Source organism: Harpia harpyja, chromosome 10, assembly GCF_026419915.1.
Source record: "Harpia harpyja isolate bHarHar1 chromosome 10, bHarHar1 primary haplotype, whole genome shotgun sequence".
NCBI lineage: Eukaryota > Metazoa > Chordata > Aves > Accipitriformes > Accipitridae > Harpia > Harpia harpyja.
This window is the reverse complement of record NC_068949.1, coordinates 12,685,241-12,703,695: the sequence shown is the minus strand read 5'-3', so window position 1 is coordinate 12,703,695 and position 18,455 is coordinate 12,685,241. Positions and strand designations below refer to the sequence as shown.

General features: G+C 37.7%; 1 protein-coding gene across 4 annotated transcripts in view; it reads right to left on the bottom strand.

Moving 5' to 3' along the window:
- ANK3 (ankyrin 3) overlaps positions 1 to 18,455 on the bottom strand; it is a 388,642-nt gene that overhangs the window by 271,326 nt on the left and 98,861 nt on the right. Inside the window, exon 1 of one of the 4 annotated variants that reach the window (XM_052800060.1) lies at positions 6,831 to 6,983. The exons of the other annotated variants lie outside the window; for them this stretch is intronic. Within the exon in view, the coding sequence (XP_052656020.1) occupies positions 6,831 to 6,833 (3 nt within the window). The 5' untranslated portion in view covers positions 6,834 to 6,983. Of the gene's footprint in view, positions 1 to 6,830; positions 6,984 to 18,455 lie in introns of those variants that run through there. 4 annotated transcript variants of the gene reach the window in all.

The following is an 18,455-nucleotide window of genomic DNA, read 5'->3' as shown; positions in this document are numbered from 1 at the left end:
ACTGCATCCATTTTCCAATATAAGGTGCCAAACTTCAGATTTTGTAATGTTAATACGGTCCTTTTACTGTTGCCTTCCTTCTCACTTTCTGCTGTGAACTGCTGCCTACTTGGTTTATAGCTTAGATATTTTTCCATATCAGGTTTAAAAGTACAGTGGTTTTCCCTCCATGAGAGGGAAGCTGTGCAATTTATGATGAAAAGCACAAATCCAACTTCTCAACAACCTGGAAAGCCTAACGGTATTCTTTGGGGAGCATTTAAGCCTCAGCATTCATAAAAATGGATCCCTTTAGTGCAGATTCACCGCACTGTACCTTCTCTGCAAAGGTGTTATTTTCACATCCACTGCATTTGCACCTTATTGAGATACAGTATTTATAACTCATTCCCACAGCTAAGGGGAATGATTCAGAAAACACAATGTTCCTTCTAGCTTTGCATACACCTTCTGTCCTGTATGACATTCCTCCAAACCTCACTGTACATCTTGCCCATTACAACTTTAAGTAGTAACAACATCATTGTCACATTAGTTTAAACACCCTAAGGCTTCTTACTCTATAGAGTTTTACCCCCATGTCTGACCAGGAGTTTAATTCTACTAGCCCAAAAGAATAGCCATAAATGAGCATGTTTTCAGCACCTTTTTGCAAAGGACTTACTCTTGGTAAGAAGTCAGTAGAAGTTGTGCAATGCTTTTTGTGATTATTGATTCCCATGTTTTGTTACACTTGCTTTCTAGCAACAATGAAGAAATAGTGCTGTCGTGAAAACAATACTTTACAGGAATAATTCCTTGAACTTACATTTTTCCAGCTAAGCTAAGCTAAAGCGTCTTACTGGGATAACAATAACACATGCAAAGTACTATAATACTAAAAATAAGACATCTGTATGGATATGCCTCCTCCACTTAATTGCAAACAAGATTAGCACAGAGTATAATCAATATAAAATTGTGTTAGCCGTACAGACCATTTTCCATCAACATGTAGCTAAATGCAAATACACGTTTCATTTTAAAAATCTCTATACTTTTATTTCGACACAGTGGAAAATGCTATGCCATCATTATAGAACGAAATTCTTCTCACAGTCAGAAATGATGGAAGTATATAACTGAGAAGCTGCAGCAAAAAGAAAAGACAAACAAACCCAGTTGCAGCCTGTAGTTGTGCTAATTAAAATCAATCCATTGCCAGTGTCTTACACCAAGTTAAAAATTGCAAAGAAATTAAGATGATGTGATATGGTAGCAAGACAAGAATGGCATTAATTAAAAAGTTAAAGGTGAGGCAAAATTCCACAAAAACTAAGAATTAGAGTCATATCTGCCTCCAGTACTGGAACTGTATGCTCTTCACACATTCAATATGAATTGACAGGATTTTCTAAACCTCTGCCAGGTAGTGCCTGCTGTGCCACCCTGGTGGTTCTCCTCCTCTGTGGGGGATCCACCAGGGAACCTCCTGAGTGCACACCTTGGGACTGAGCTGTAGCCAAGAACAAGTCAGCATGAAGGGGCAGAAGTGCAGATAATGCACTGCCTTCCCTGCTAAAAGGAAAGATTGAGCATTAATTCTTCTGCCGTGAAATGCATTTTCAGTCCCATTTGCCATTACACCAAGGAAGCCATTAACACTGTGCCTCAGGAATGAGGGGTAAAACATAAATAAGATGGAGCCTCAGTAGCCAATTATCAAGTTATGTGTTTTCCAAGCCTTGCCCTGAACTTCACCTGAATCCCCAGCCTACACAGTGCAGCGCTCACCTTATTCTCTCCCCAATCTCATAGTGCTAAAGGAAGACACTGAAAGAGTTTTGCAACTTTTGTTGTCCTAATTGCCACCAAAGAAACACAATGGATGAAGATGGTCTTATCCCTAAAAAAAATAAAAAATTTACATCTACTTTTCTATTTTTATAATTATCACCCAAATAAGCAGAATATACACACATGTTTCTGAGAATATACAAGTCATACCATCATTATGATAAGTTTATAGCTAAGATTTTTCTCACCTCAACAACTTTAGCAAACACCCACGTGATTCACAAACAAGGATTTGCCAGTATTTTTACTGGAGGCTAGAAGTTTACTGGAAAACATACTGAATTGGCCACCTCCTGCTTTTATGCTGCAGAAAACAACAGGATAGCATTTTTAGTATGGGCATCCTGCTAATGAAATAGCAAGGGTACACAGTAGCTATGATCTGATCATAAATCATGATAATTTTGTATAAGGAAAACCCATGAATATAGTAGAAAAGGATCATGAAGTAACTAACTACAGACACACTTTAAAACATAAGATTACAGTAAAACTCAGCTAAATGGAACATTTGCAAAATACTTAACCAGCCATTTTCACCTGGAGAGGGTTGGGTGTTATTTTTCATTAAAAAGAAACTTAACTACTGATTTATTCACTTATCCTTGAAAGATCAGCCTCTGGGGCATCTGGTTCTCAGTCTGCAAATTTGTTCTGGAACTCCAAATTTAAAATAGCAAAAGAGGAAAATAATGAATCACACAAAATCTCAACCTAGCCTTAAGGGACATGCATGACCACACATCTACAGTAATTCACAAGCTACAGCACCAAAAATCTCAGGCAGGAAACAGATGATCTCAGTGAAGTATCCACTCCTGAAGCAGACAGTGTTGACATTCAGCAACAATGCCACCACTGAAAAACCTTTCCACTTTCACTGGAAATTACCTATGGAGTTGATAGGGCACATGATACAAATGGCCAAATTGGAATTTTTCCAGATGGGCAAAAAACAAACCAACCAACAAACCAATCCAACCCAACCACAAATCATGATAATACTACCCCTTTTTCTACACTTGTAGTGATGACAGCTTCTCACGGTTTCATTCTACCAACAACCGTAGAGTCTGTGTGTTTGTGCATGTTATCAGATAAGTACACTTAAAAAATAGACTTCTGAATTTGAAATGGTAAGTTCAAGTGCAAAGTAGTTAATGGGTAGCAAATATACAGTTATCATTCACAAATAGCAGTTTGCACCCATAAGACTAGAATATGAACATAATAAAGAGCAGGTGGAGTCTCAAAAATAAACGCTCATTTACAACCCTTAATGCAAGTAGTAGCTTCTACTAAGCACAAGTTAATTAGTAAAAATTAAAGCTAAGCTAATAAATGAATATTTTTCACAAGCATAAAATAAGCCTTAGAGGATGAATACAGACTCATTTCAAATCTAAGTAGTATGTTTGATCATATATTTAGTACTAAATAGATGTATTTCAAGTGCATTTCTGTATATAAAGTCATAAGAGCAAAGTTGTATGCCAAGTTACCATGACCAGAGCAGATTATCAGAAGGCTTATTTCCAAGAATCATTAGCACTGTTCTAGAGGTAACCAATGAATAGATCAAGAAAATATTAAATATATTTATCAATTTTAACTTGTTACAGTGTACCTGTTACACAGCAATTCAAAACAAGAGGTTTTAATTTATCCATATTAATAACTCAGCTACTTTGGGAAATTGCGATTACTGATCAGTATGTAATCCACACCTCCTGACACTTACAGATTCCCCAAACACCTTTGGCTACAGAATAGGAGACAAGACAGGGGAAAACTGCGATGCTGAAGTGATACAAAGCCATTTTAGGCCTTCTTTGGGAGGAACTCCTTGCAGTTTTAGAACTACCTGCATGTCATGACGTTAACCAACAAGAATGCCAATAAATCTTTAACTTGATAGTATTTTTTAATAATTTAGCCCCAGTGTTTACAGGAGCTTTGCAAAATTAATACAGAGAAATCAAGTCCTCACAACATCAAGTCAGACAGTCCTCATCATTAAAAGCTGCAGGACAGTATGTGACTTAGCCATTCGGCCAAAAGAAATGCAACCTAGAAGAGCCAGGGCATTCACACAATTCTCCCATCTTCATTATTCTGGAAGTTCTTGATTCAGTTGTTTCTGATGAGCACAACTAATTATGCTTGCTGCTGGGGAGAGAGAAAGAAGTTTCCTGAGGGAGCTAAAGGTTTCCTTCTATAGAACAAAGCCAGAAGTACATCCATCCTGGAGATTCACTGAAAGTTAGGACAGCCCAGTATAAAGTTTTGTTCAAGTAATTTACCACTTTGCAATGTCCTAATAAGAAAGGCAGGGTGCTTTTAAGACATTGTGACAACTTGGATTTCAAATGTGACAGTTTGACAGGTGAAGCAATGATGCTCACCAATGCAAGTTACTGAAATAAGCCTGAGGTACAACTCCCTGCAGCTTGTAAAACAGCCATATTAGCTTGAGCAGACAGACACAGATGATGGTACCTGAGTAACAAAGATGCTCTGTCAGGCTAGATCTCACTACAGTCTCCACCATCTTTTCCAGTTGCTTCTTTGCCTTTCAGCACTACCTCAATCTTGTTTCTGTTGATCAAGCCAGCTAGTTTTCATCCCAAAATTACTCTCAAATTGTCTCACTCCATCAGGTGTTTCCAGCTGGATGGTCCCAACACACTTGATAGCCTCATAGGCCATGTTTCATTACAAACCTCGCCTTGGCCTGATGTACATGTCAAATGACAACAAAACAGCTTGCTTTGACATCTCACAGGAGAGGGGAGGAAAAGTATTGTCCCCAGTTATGTTTGGGGCCTCTTGTTCCTTTTTTCCTCCCTTCCACTCACTCCCCCTCAAAATATTAAATAAGTGAGAACAATCCAAGCTTCAGGAAAAAATCAAAGTAACTTTACAAAAGTGAAAAAATGGATTTTTACAGTCAGCCGTAGTCAGTCTCCAAAGCTTTACTGTTCTCATAATCCTCTCACAGAAATTACTTGTGCATGTAAGCAATACTAAAAAGAGGACCCCAGACATTTTATAGCATTTTGTGAATCATACTAGTTTTAAACAAGGAGAGATCATAATAGTGAATACCATAACCTACCATGTAATGTAAACCACCTATTCAACAGATGCAGATTATATGATTAAATATTCTGGTACTATAAATATTATTTCAAGTATATCCCAAAAGATGGTTTAAAACCCACATTTGTACAGAAAAAACTATATTATGCGAATATATTCACACATACATACATATGTACATAGACAGCAGGAAAAAATCATTCTATAAAACAAAAGGTTTATGAATAAATAATTATCCCATGAGAATTGCAGTAAGGCGTTCAGGGACAATGAACCCAGGTATTTAGTGCCTATACTTCTTACTTTATAATCTACTGTATGTTATATTTGATATTCTAGTATTTTATCTCCCATAAAGACTCTGGGAAATGGTTATGTAAGTAGTTTTAACTAATGTCGTAAACAGGTTTTCAGCTATTTTGCCATATGTTAAAGATGGCAGAAGATGTTACAAGTGATGAAATTCATTCATGAAGAGAAAGCCCAAGAATTCATGGGGTTTTATGCTCTAAGGGTAGGAAATAGTTTTGGCACTCTCCCAGAATGAATTGTTTAATCAGAAAACAGGTTGCACTGAATTAACTACTAGTTCCATGCAGCAAATCTCACTGACTCTTCCCATCATCGAAATTCTCCTTTAAGGGATAAACCTCTGCTCACTTAATTCATAGAAATATGGGTATGTGCAGCTGTGACTGTTAAGGCTAAGCAATATCGTGACAGACACTAGTGTATCAACATTACAGGAGTTTCTTTTAACCTTCTGAATATACCAGGAAAACTCCTCATTTGCCATTGCCACTAGACTGTGGAGAAAGCATCACAGTAGTGGGTAGACTGGCTTTTGGGGCCCCTGCAAGTGTGAAAGGCAATGAGGAGCTAGGAATTTGTATCCCTAGAGGAGGAGGAGTAATTTGTCCCTTTGAAAGTATTTTGAAACACCTTAGAATACCTGTGAGCAAAGCAAGGACTGAAGGGGACATTACCTTTTAAAAGTATTCACTCAATATTAATGCTTCTAGAGATACTTAATGTAAAACATGGCATTTAAAACACCATCCTGGTAACAGCCCTTGTTTACAAAGATTTAAGTAGACCTGCTTAAAGGCATTCATATGTTAGACTATGAATAAGTGCTGCTGTAGAAAGTAAAATACATTTTTGCCTTCTCTGAAAATGCAGCATAATACTGAGCTCACTTGGAACTCTATCTGCCCTAACACTGAGATGAGTAAGTTCATTCTTTTATTTTTCCTTTAAACATCAGTTCACAGTGGTGTATTTCCATTCCACCAAAAATCTCCCCTGCATTGTGTATCTCCTGGAGCACAATTAAGTACCTGTAAAACCTGACTGACTAATTTCCAATTTATAAAAAGTAATGCAATTATCTTGTTCAAATTAGATGTAATCACAAAGCCTCCGAGTGGTCTAAGAATATTTTCTTGATACATGCTCAGCTGAAAACTCCCATCATTTTTAGCAGGGTACACAATAGCCATTTCTGGTTGTGTATCTCTCCTCCTAGTTTGATAATCTATGGTTAATTGCACCACCCTGGAACATCCCTTCCTAGTTTGACAGTTAATGTTTAATTACACCACCCTGGAAAATCTCTTCAAACGGTATCTGGTTTCCAAGCTGAAACATCCAAATCCAAAGGAAAATGTTAGTAACCTTTCAGAGAGAAGCATGTCCTGCAATCCAGGAAAAAAATTCTGCAGAAAACTAGTATCCACCAATCCAACAAAGCAGCTCCCATTTCATCCTCCTTTCAGCAATGCCACATAGAGCTGGTTTCCAAGAGCACAACAGGCTGCTGCTAGATGTCAGCGGCAAATTAGTAAAAATGCTGTCATGATGTATGCGAAGATGGAAAACATCCCACTTACCATCCTCCTCAGAATATATACTCCAATAGCATCCACAGTACCTGCATGTCAATATTCTCCTATTGCCTTTATTGTTTTCATTCCATAAATTGGCATCAGAAATAAGAGCCAAAGAAAGTGATAATAATGTAGATTGGGATGCTCAGTGCCACATTCACTTACCTGCAAAAGGAAAAGCACAGGGTTTGAGCTCACTAATCACAGAAGTTAGCTAATCTTATTAGATAGCTGCTAATTATCTCTGACACAAAGAAGGATTACATAAGGCAGGAAAAGAAATGGTTTTTTAATAGACATTGATTGGTTATACTGGGGAAAGAAGCAAATATTATATTTATCCAGAGATCAGAAACATTTCCCTTTCTGTTTGCTGAAGAGCAGATGTGACAATGAAACAGGTGGTGGAAATATAAACCCTTCTAAAACCTCCAGGGTGTTTTCTCAGGAAGTGTCTAATGATTGTCACTAGATCTGTTGCAGTGCTTACTTTATAGGCTAACGTGGTGCAAGTAGTTGCTGGGGTTTTGCCAGTGATCTCCTAGGCAACTGGCTGCTCAAAGGAGCCACAAATAGAAGCAGTAAACCCCACTCCCGATTTCAGTTTCAAAGCAGTTTGCATTTATAACATTAACCATGCAAGAAAATAGACATCCTATGGGTGATGAAATAAGCATGCATTGCCTTTCTTAACATACTACAGCCACAAATGTTGGGAATAAGAATCAGATCTGTGCATTAGTTACAAGAAAATAACTGAATAGCTTATTAAAAAACTGTTTCCAATTCGATAGATTTTACAAAGAAAATCTCAATTAACAACAGTGCAGTGTTCACACAGACTTCTTAGTAATACAAGGTACTCATTTGGACTTGTCAGGCATCAGAGAATATGAGAATTTATTCTCTTATATTTTAAAGATTTATTATAATGACTTTATATGGTTACTTATTTCTGTTTAGCCCACAATACAAGCATAAATTTATTAAATTTAGGTCGCCCATGCATTTTATTTCATAAGACAATAAATAGCAAGTGAAAACCTAAAAAGAGTAATCTACTGTCAGCTGTTCTGAGTAACCAGTTCATATATTATTTAATTACATCTCTCCAAGAATAACAATTCATCATTCATGATTGCTTATTAAATATAATTTTTAATTTCTTCAGCAATTTTCTTTGTAACTCATTTGTAAAAACAGCAGGTATTTTCTTTTATAAAGAAGTATTAGAATTATTTAAAAATTATTATTGAGTATCTACACAGCAAGCTTATTTATATCTTAGTTTCCTCTGTATTTAGATAACATTATAATATTTTACAGAGAAAATTAATCATTCTCCAGGAGAGATTGTGGAAAGAATTAAGAGTTCTCTCTGCAAATCAAATGAATTCTAGTTTTAAAATATATTTCAATACAAAGCATGGATGCTTTCAGATAAAAGATATTCCCTCAGTTATTCAGAGTGCAGGTGTTAGATAACAGCAGGCATAGATTCACCAACAAAGTAAACACAACCAAAACATAAGAAAATCTCATGCTGCTAACTAATGTCAGTGTCATACTGATAAGGTCAAAATTAATTTTAAAGCTTCCTACAATCTCTTAACAGAGAAAATATCAAGGAAATATATAAGTAAACACATTAGTCATATAGACACCTTTGTAAGCAGACACAAATACGTCACAAGTGTACACAATTTTATCGTTTTTATTTGAATAAATGCATAGTTCAATTTTAAAACTGGAAGCAGCTTTGCAGGTGTCTAAACGTTTCACTACATAAAGAGAGTCTTACAACGTCGTGGTTAGGCTAAGTACAGAGTTTTACTGTCTTGGAATGTATTATTTACAGGTTTTTAATTAGAGCTACAACAATGTCTGGTTGAAAAGGGACTCATTATACACAGTTCATACTGCATGACGAAAATAAGAAAAGAAGATGTATGTAAGCCAACCTGAGTGTCAGAAACAGCCTAGGTACATCACACAAACCCTGAGTTTAGTACAATCTACTTTTCAGCTGCATTGCCTCTGAGAGAACTTACACAGAGACTTCTGATGCATCAGTAATGTTGTATTGTGTTATGCAGACACACCCAGTGACCTATCAGATTATCTCATTCAACCTCTACCAACACAGGGTATGTAGCCTCCAGATACACAGCATACCTGGAGTTAAACTGCTTTATAATGCTTAGGTGCCAAGCCAGGAATCCAATTCTGAGTAGATATACTCTGTCTTTAACTGTTTTTTGGTTGCAAGTGTTGAGCATTGGGAGGCCCATCCTTATGTGAGAAAATTAGTTAACAGCCTGTTAGTGAACAAGGCATCTCTTCAGCTGATGGGGCAACCAGCATCTCATGAGGTCATTTCCTCCCTTTTCTTGAAAACTACTTTCTGTTTGGAGTCCCAGTGGCAATACACAGAGTTGATCTCTGTTCAACAGCTCATCTGAAAGCTTCCACAGCTGCTGATCACGAAGGATCTGAGTAGGTTGAGAGGAATGGGGACAGCCATTGCCCACCAAGCCTTTGAAGAGATCCCACAAAAGGTCTCAGCTGGGCAAAAGCAATGGCTAAGGGCTTTGCAAGATTGGCCTCAGGTACACAAGGTGGCCAGTAGCAATTTTGCAGGTATTTCTGCAAAACAATAACAGACCTGACCCAAGACCTTACAATCAACAGCAATAGCTAGGAAAAGGACAAGGTGCACACATATTCCCTACGCCCATTTGGAGAGGCAATAAGAGCAAGGAAGGCTGAAGCACAAAAAAGAAAAACACAATAGCAGCAGCTGTGCTGAAGGACATAAGGCTATTAGAAGATGAGGGCAAAAGGCCTTCTTCAGTATTGATTTTATCCAGAGAGTAACATAAAGAAGAAATGTGAAGCAAGGCCTCCGGCACGAGTATTATTCCTTTCATGGACAATTTTTGCAGTATGTCATTAGACGGGAGAGAACAGCTACCTGGACAAATTACGGCACAACATTTCTTCAGTGTTTAAGACCAAGTGCTTGTGCCATTCCTCCAAAGAGTTATGAATGGGAAGTTGTTCTTTGCTACCAAAGTTCTGCTATCTGAGGAAACCAGAAGCATTATTTAGAAAAAAACCCCACACAGACAAATGGACCATTGTCAAAAGATGTTCTGAAGGACAGAAGAAAATGTACTAATTAATTCAAAGAGAAATTTGTCGAGACCTTACATTTTACATGAAAGGGACTAGTAATGAAGTTATTTGCAACTGCTTCATTTCCAGGGAACAAACTTCATTGCAAGTCTGGTAGGGAATTATAAAAATCAAGGGGCTCAGGTTTATTTCTTAGCTGCAAACAAGTTACCACAGGATAAATGAGCATAATTCCCACGAGACAAACCAAGAATTTTCATTTGCTTTCCAATGCCCAATTTTCCACAGAAAGACAACAGTGAAAAATTACACCAAGTTTATCATACACTTCCACCTGCCTGAATAAGTTCTGTAAAGGAGATGAGGGGAGAAACCAGAAGAGCTGGCCCCTGTTCTGAACTACAGCCAGGCAAGTTTAAGAGGAAAAAAGCAAAACCTAATCAGCTAAAAGTTACGCAGGAGACTTCTGCTAAGGTCTCTGAAGGTGTGAAAAGCAGATTAAAAGATATTGCATTGGCTGAAAAGATAGAGAATGGGATGGAGGCAGTGACTGAGCTGGGCAAAAGTCTTAGAAATCAGGATACAGTATATTTAACTTCATGCAGAAAGACAGAGATGAAAAGAGCAGCATGGCAAAAGCACATGCCAAACACCCAGCAAGTCTGGGGGAAAAAAGGTAGTCAGAGCTGACAGAAAAGGGATGAGCTTACAACAAACCTAGCCAAGAGAAAACCATGGCATAAGCCAACTTTACATCAGCAGAAGTGAACAGAAAGTGACAGATTTTAGAACTCTGCAGTATGAAAAGCCAAGCCAAGAGACAATAGGAGAAGGAAAGGAGAAGGAAGACTTCTCAAAGCACAGTCAAGGTTAGCGGAGGATTGGTATGAAAAAGGAGCACATTACTTTTTCCCCCCATTTAAGACTGACCCACTATTTTATAATGTGGTGGTATTAAAGCAAGAAAAGCTACACCTGGATAGGGAAAGCACAGTTATTTAAGGAGTGGAAAGAAGAGAAGCACTAGTCAGAATAGAAGTAAGGAAAAAAGCATCAGAATAAAAGGAAACGTGGGAGAACAAGGACGAACAAGAACAAAATAATTTACAGGCTTTGAACCTAGAGTAAGCAATTTCTGTAGACTAGGGTAGGGTATGAGGTGGGAAGGATGGAATTGAGCAAGGTTTTTAATATAATGTAAAGGCAGCATGAAAAAGTCTGGTCAAGTGACAAAGTATCTTATCAATGTTCAGTGAAGGACCAGCACAACTTTGAGCTCTGTTTAAGTGTTGCATCCAAAAGTCAAAACAATGCCAACGGTATGATACCTTCCCTGAAAATGTGTAGGATTCTGAAAATTAAGACTTTCTGCAAGACAAACAGATGCTGGCATAGACAAAGGTGATACTCCCTGGAGCAAGCAAAAAAAAAAAAAAAAAAATCCAAATTGAAAACGCTACAGTTTAGGGAAACTTATCATCAGACCCCACTCTATACATGTCCAGTCCAGTCAAACTTTGCATCAGCTCTACTTAGCTCTTAAGTTATAACCCTGTTGTCTTAAGTGCTGCTTTCCAGATGATACTGTTACCTTCTGCTGCTATAAAGTCAACTAAAACCAAAAGATTGATTTTTCTCTTGCATACAATAAACAGGAAACCCCCCAAAATCATTACACTAAAGGCAGTAAGAAACTCTTCTCAGCAGACAAATAATTCCACACATTATGTTTAACCAAACAGTTTGAAAAAGAATATGAGGTTCTCTGGTCTGCAGGGAAGCAGGTGTCAATGGAGGCTTGCATCAGCACTTCAGCTGAGACTCCAGACACCTCACAAGAGTCATGATCTATTTACTATTCAAGTCCATCTTTAAGGAGCAATGGTTCTTGTTTCACAACTGGTGACAGTGCTGATAGTCACCTTCACCTACAGGAGCTGATGACAAACTCCCAAGAACTTTTCCCTCATTCCACCAGATGAATAGAGACCTACTTGAAGTCCCTAAAGGCAGTATAGATCCTTCATCTGAACAAGATTAACCTCTGTTCCAGAAGATAAATCATTGCAAATACCAACAATCAGTGAATTCACATCCCTGTACATCAACCCCTGTTGTCCTATAGTTAACAAGCTGAGCAGAGACCTGGGGTTTACTCTGGCAGGGCAAACTGTAAGAAACCAACTACTAGACCTTGAAGCATTGACACTTGTATAAAACTTGTCACATGTTTTAATGAAACTGAACAAAACTTTTAATTCATTAAGTGGATTTTGGATCTGATTTCTACCCAATAAGTTAGATTTCCTTCTGTTCACTCTTTCTGATTTTATGACATCAACACACAGTATGGTTCCAGTTTTTACTATCTGCAGTCAGTGAAGGAATGTAAATCTGGGAAGTTATTTTCTATACAGAAGTTAACAATGCTAATATTGTGAAATGCCCCTTTGCTCCATTTACATGTCCAAAAAAAAGATAAAAAATAAAATATTTTAAATATTATAAAAATATATAATTTATATTATATATATAAATATAGTTTATATTTTTAAATATTTTTATATAAAATATATTTTTATATAAATAAAAATATATTTATATCTTATGAAAAGATCTGCTACATCTTTGCAAAATCATTTTCTGTGCCCTGCAATTCACTGTTAAGAAACAAGGACTGTTGAGAAATAAGGGATGTCTAGAAGACTGCAAGACATAAAAAGAAAACCCTTTAATGTTTAAAATGACATGACATTTTTTTGAAACAATGATTTTCAACAGTAGAGGAAGACTTGCATTCTTTTGGAAAGAAAAATCTATTCTACTTTTGGGAGCAGGGTTATCTATAGAGCATGAATACTATTCACTTCATGAAAGTAACTTGGGGATCATGTAAGTCACTCCTGACCACAGCTGCTGGAAGCAAAGGAAAAAAAAAAAATCTCTGAACAGCTGTGTCACAATCAGATAAAAACAACTAAACTGAAAATGACTGAGGCAGATGTTTAAAAAAAAAAATTTCCATCCGTAGTTAACTGGTCTCATGCTATTGAACAGTTTAGATAGGCTGCAGTTAAAACACATATCCACCCTATATATTCTTTTTAATCACACATGAACACGTTTGCACAGAGCCAAGGAAAACCGCAAAGGCTCCATTAACAATACCTGACATGACCTTTTGTCCTTCTAGAAAACGGGCTGGTAGCTCATGAGTGTTGTAGTCAGTCTAAAGGCAAAAAGCCCCACAAAAAACCCCAAACCAATAAAAAAACCCCAACACAACCAAAAAATCCAGAATAATTCCTGAAAACAGAAACCCACTCAATATATAACTACTTTGGCAGGAAAAAAAAAAGTCAGCAAACGCTTTTTTAGAGGAAAATGTGTTCATTCCAATTGACAGTGAGCAACAAGGATAGAAAAGTGGCTGTCCTTACTAAAGGACTTTAGTCCTTTACTATTAGTACTTTACTATTTGGCTAAAGTGAAATACTTTTTCTGCTCAATAATCCTGTGAAAGCACATAACAATAACAGATGTACAAACTGAAACAGAATGTAGTGGTTATCTCCTGGAGTTTAATTTTTTAGTGATTGCAGATGGCTCCAACTTTAGTTTATGCAAGGTTTTAACAAGCTAGAACTATGAGAAATTGGGACACAAGAAAATTTATTTCACAATGAAATCCTGAAGCGCTGAGCATTCATTTGCATTTTAGCAGAAATTCATCATCTGACCATGTCACAGATATCCCCCACCCACAGTCTATCTCTTCTTTTCGCTGTTGACTAGGTATCTTTAGGCCAGGACTCTAAAAAAAGAGATGCAGGCAGTTGCTAAGGTCGGACTGAAATGGAAAGACTGAAGATAAAACTGCTGCTGGGATCAGTTCTTCCACATGATCAGTGCATATATGGCCTGAATCCCAAAAGGTTCCTGAGCAAACCTGATGCCTTTTTACTAGGCTTCTTTTAAGGACAGTTTGGAAAGGTAAAGATTGAAAATGCAGTGCAGGGGTTATAAAGGATTCTCTGAAACTCACGGACATGTGGTGTACATAGCGACAGCAGCACTTACCTGAGAAGGCTGATACAAAACACAGTTCAAAATTTGATAAAAAGAATAAATTTTGCATATTCTCCCCCCTACACTCTTTTAGTAATTTTTCAGAAAAACAGTGGCTCTATAGTAGTTTTAATGCTTTCTTCACTAAAATAACTTCTATTGCTTTTGGTATAATGCCAGCTAATTCCACAGCTGAAAAAAAAATAACAGAAAGCTTGCTTTTGATCCACTACTTCTTTCATGAAAGGAAATACTTACCCTTTCAGTCACAACACAGGTATTGTCTTCCATGAAGTACCATGCCTTATTTGGCATCAAGACAACACTTGACACTTTATCCAGAAGTACCAAAATTTACCTCATGGAACTGGCATTCACAAGTATTATATATCCCACAATTATTTCAATAAATACCAAGTCAACCTCATTAAACAGCATGCACAAGCACATCGAAATGAATTACACTAATGCCAGAAAAAAAAAAAAAAAAAAAAACAACACCCAATTGACACTTAAGGGAATTATTTAGCGGAAAAGAATGATTAAAAAGTACAATACATACTTTGAGATTTTTTAAAGCACAATCAGACACCTTTCTGAAAAACATACTTCTGTCAGAGTACAAATTATGGAGCTGGTTAAAGAAATCAGAGTGAAATTGTCTGCCTCATGCTATGGAAGAGTTTAATTGCCATGATTCTTCCTAGCTCTGTGTGTTATGAATTTATGAATTTCAGATAAGCTAAGCATGCTTTGCAGATCCTGGAAGAGACTGAAATGCTTGCAGGTATTAGCCCTAATACCTGAAGCCAGCTGGAGCTCAGGCAGGTGCTGTACCCATCTCAGAAGTTGCAATCGCAAAGGCATCAGACAGAAAGCATGGGTTAATTTCAGGTGGGCAACAGTGTAAGGATCTTGCAAAATTGGATTTTGGCATCTCTATACCTGAGTTTACAACAATCTTCCTGTCAAACATACCCCAAAAGGTGAATTCAGCTTAGAACACTTATCTGCATCAAAAATCCTGCTTAGATGTTATGAAAAATACAGCACGTGTGTTTTTGTGCTATTGTGAAATACACAAAGGCAATTGTGCAGCATACTAAGAGTGGGGCTAATAATTTATTGACCATATTTTGCCATGGTTACCTGGATTCATAAACTATGAGAAAGAAAGTATTGATTTTGATGCTGTAGGAAACTTGGGAGGGTAATATTCAATACTGATGAACTAGACTGAATAAGAACATTAGATGAGGACACTGGAAGCTGCTTTGGGAAGGCTTGTGTCAAAAAAACCAACCAAACAAAAAAAAACCCCAACAAAACTGTTAAAGAGTTTTTCAAAGAACTGACCTTTACTATTGATGGAAGCAGAACACACAGCAACCAAAAATGCTATTCTGGAAGAGCTGTGCAATTTACTAGAATTTTCATTTCTGTCACTTGGAGTACTTTTACCATAACTTTGCTGGAAAAGTTCTTTAAAAATAAACCAGTGTTTTCAACCTGCTACAAAACCCAACTTAACTAGGTCTCCTATTTTCAACAATGATGTATATTCCCACGTGTCAAAATCACTGTGGAATTTTATTATTTTCTGTACTTCATATATGTCGTGGTTTAACCCCAGCCAGCAACTAAACACCACGCAGCCGCTCACTCACTCCCCCCCCACCCAGTGGGATCGGGGAGAAAATCGGGAAAAGAAGCAAAACCCGTGGGTTGAGATAAGAACAGTTTAATAGAACAGAAAAGAAGAAACTAATAATGATAATGATAACACTAATAAAATGACAACAGTAATAATGAAAGGATTGGAATGTACAAATGATGCGCAGTGCAATTGCTCACCACCCGCCGACCGACACCCAGCCAGTCCCCGAGCGGCGATTCCCCGCCCCCACTTCCCCATTCCTATACTAGATGGGACGTCACATGGTATGGAATACACCGTTGGCCAGTTTGGGTCAGGTGCCCTGGCTGTGTCCTGTGCCAGCTTCTTGTGCCCCTCCAGCTTTCTCGCTGGCTGGGCATGAGAAGCTGAAAAATCCTTGACTTTAGTCTAAACACTACTGAGCAACAACCGAAAACATCAGTGTTATCAACATTCTTCGCATACTGAACTCAAAACATAGCACTGTACCAGTTACTAGGAAGACAGTTAACTCTATCCCAGCTGAAACCAGGACAATATATCAGTTTAATGTTATTTATTCTGTGTAGATTAATAGGTAATTATGCATTTCCATCTCTCAATTCTCAGCTAGGTTGCTATCTAGTTTAAGTTATTTAGGCTGTTACTTATGCTTACTTTTGTACAATAGCAGCAAGCAACTCCAGTTCAGCAATACAAGCATTCTACAAGTGAGATTCAAAATATTGGCACTGTAAGTAAAAGGTGCCACATTTTTCACTGTGCAGTGTCACTAGCAAATATTTTTTTGAGTGAGTCAATGAAGAGCTCTGCACAGATCTAGTGATCACCACCTGAAGAAAAAGCACACCTCCTTGGCCTGCCAGGCACATTTACAAAAAGATTTTGCCAAAAGTGTGGTTTGAAGCCATTGGTTGAAATTATACTGAAATAGAAAGCTAACTTAAAAGTTACACCAGACTACCAGACACAGCACTGTGCTAACATGGCTGCAGAACTTCTACACTACAACTGGTTTTCATCAGCCAGCTCAGACTGAACATACAGCCATCTGCCCAACTCCGTACAGACATGCATAGGGAGCTCTAGAAAATTAATTATTTGAGGGTAGAAGAATGGGAACATAGTGAAGATTAAGGAAAACCATTAAGCCCCACAGATTCAGTTCCCCATGTCACACTGTTCTTCTGAAACTTGCAAAGACTTTTTGGGAAACTCCACAGCATATTCTAGAAGTATGGTTATCCAAATCCAGTCTGTATTGCTTCTAGAGAGACCTGGCAAAAGGCTTGCATGGGAATACATACATGAGGATACCATTACAGTAGTCAATTCGAGGCATTGCATTACTTATAGTAAAGAAGAAAGTGTCATTGCTTTAAGAACAAACTTACTTTCATTCTCCTAATAGCTACCGGTTCACTGATCACAGCTTGTGAAACAGCTTGCTTTTCAGTTTATAGCCAGAATGTAATTCAAGTAGGGGTAATGTAAGATTTCATAAGAAAACCTACAGCAATAGCAATACAGGGAAAGTTTCTGTCCCCCATTTCCATCCTCAGTGGTGACAGAGAGGATAGAGGCTCCCGAGGGGCTCTGCAGATCAGGTCAAGGTCTCCTGGGTAAGCAGGAGCAGGCACTTGCCTAGAAGCTGCATAAAAGATGGGGAGGAAAAAAAAAAATAATATCTAGTGAGCCCCTCCATCCTACAGACTCCCTTCAAAGGCCCTAACAAAACCCTCAGCCTTCTGGAGGAAACAGAGCTGCCCTCAGCCTGTCAAAATACCAGGATAGCAACAGTGCCATGGTGGTCACTTTACACTGAACTGAGAACTTCCCAGCTGCTGGTTGACCATTTGCTCCTCCTGACCCCTAATAGTTCCATGAACGGGTTTTCTCCCTACTTGCTCTCCAACTTTCCCTTTTTGTTACTATTATTACTGCCTACAACCTAACAGGCCTTCCAAATTTGTGTCTTCTATACAAAAGATAAATAATTAAATGGTAAAATTTAGAGACACATGGAACCATCATGGTCGTTCTGCTCTCCTTGATCACATATTTTGCTCCCCAATTTCTTACTGTTTAGGTGGTGAAAAGGTTGAAGACAAGGACCAGGTCCTTACCTCATGCAGACTGCAGCATAAAAGGGCTCTGATTATAATTGTGGCTTCTATGCTACTATTGAGAAACATTTCATGATTATACTGTACTAAACAGGCATTTCTCATCTTAGACTCTTCCACATCTCAAAACAGCAACCCAAACTGAAGGCTGTTATTTTTCAAACTGTCTTCCCTTTCTCACTATACACATGCCACTCTTTCCTCCCCAAAACATACTTGAACTCTCCTGCATTGACGTTTAATATTTCATGATGGCTGTCCAGTGAATGGCACGTATGCACAAGATAACCATGACAACAAATAATTAGCACTTTTTGGCTAGCTGAATGCCATCTGTGAAGAAAACAGCAATTTGTCTCCTTACAAGAGATAAAGACTGAAGGAGTTCTAAGACATCTTGCATTAAACCATCATATTCCTTCCCTACAGTGTAATTGCTTATTTAAACACATTAAGAGAACTAAGAGTTTCTGTACAGTAAACAGAGCCAGTGCCCCCCATACCCCTTCCCCTTTTACATGGCTTTAAAATCAGCTGAATTAATGCAAAAGTAATTTGAGCAATAAGCCAGAGCTAGGTTTTATTTCTTTTTCAAATTAAACAGTTTCAGCTTTAACTGGTGACAAAAACTGAATTGGA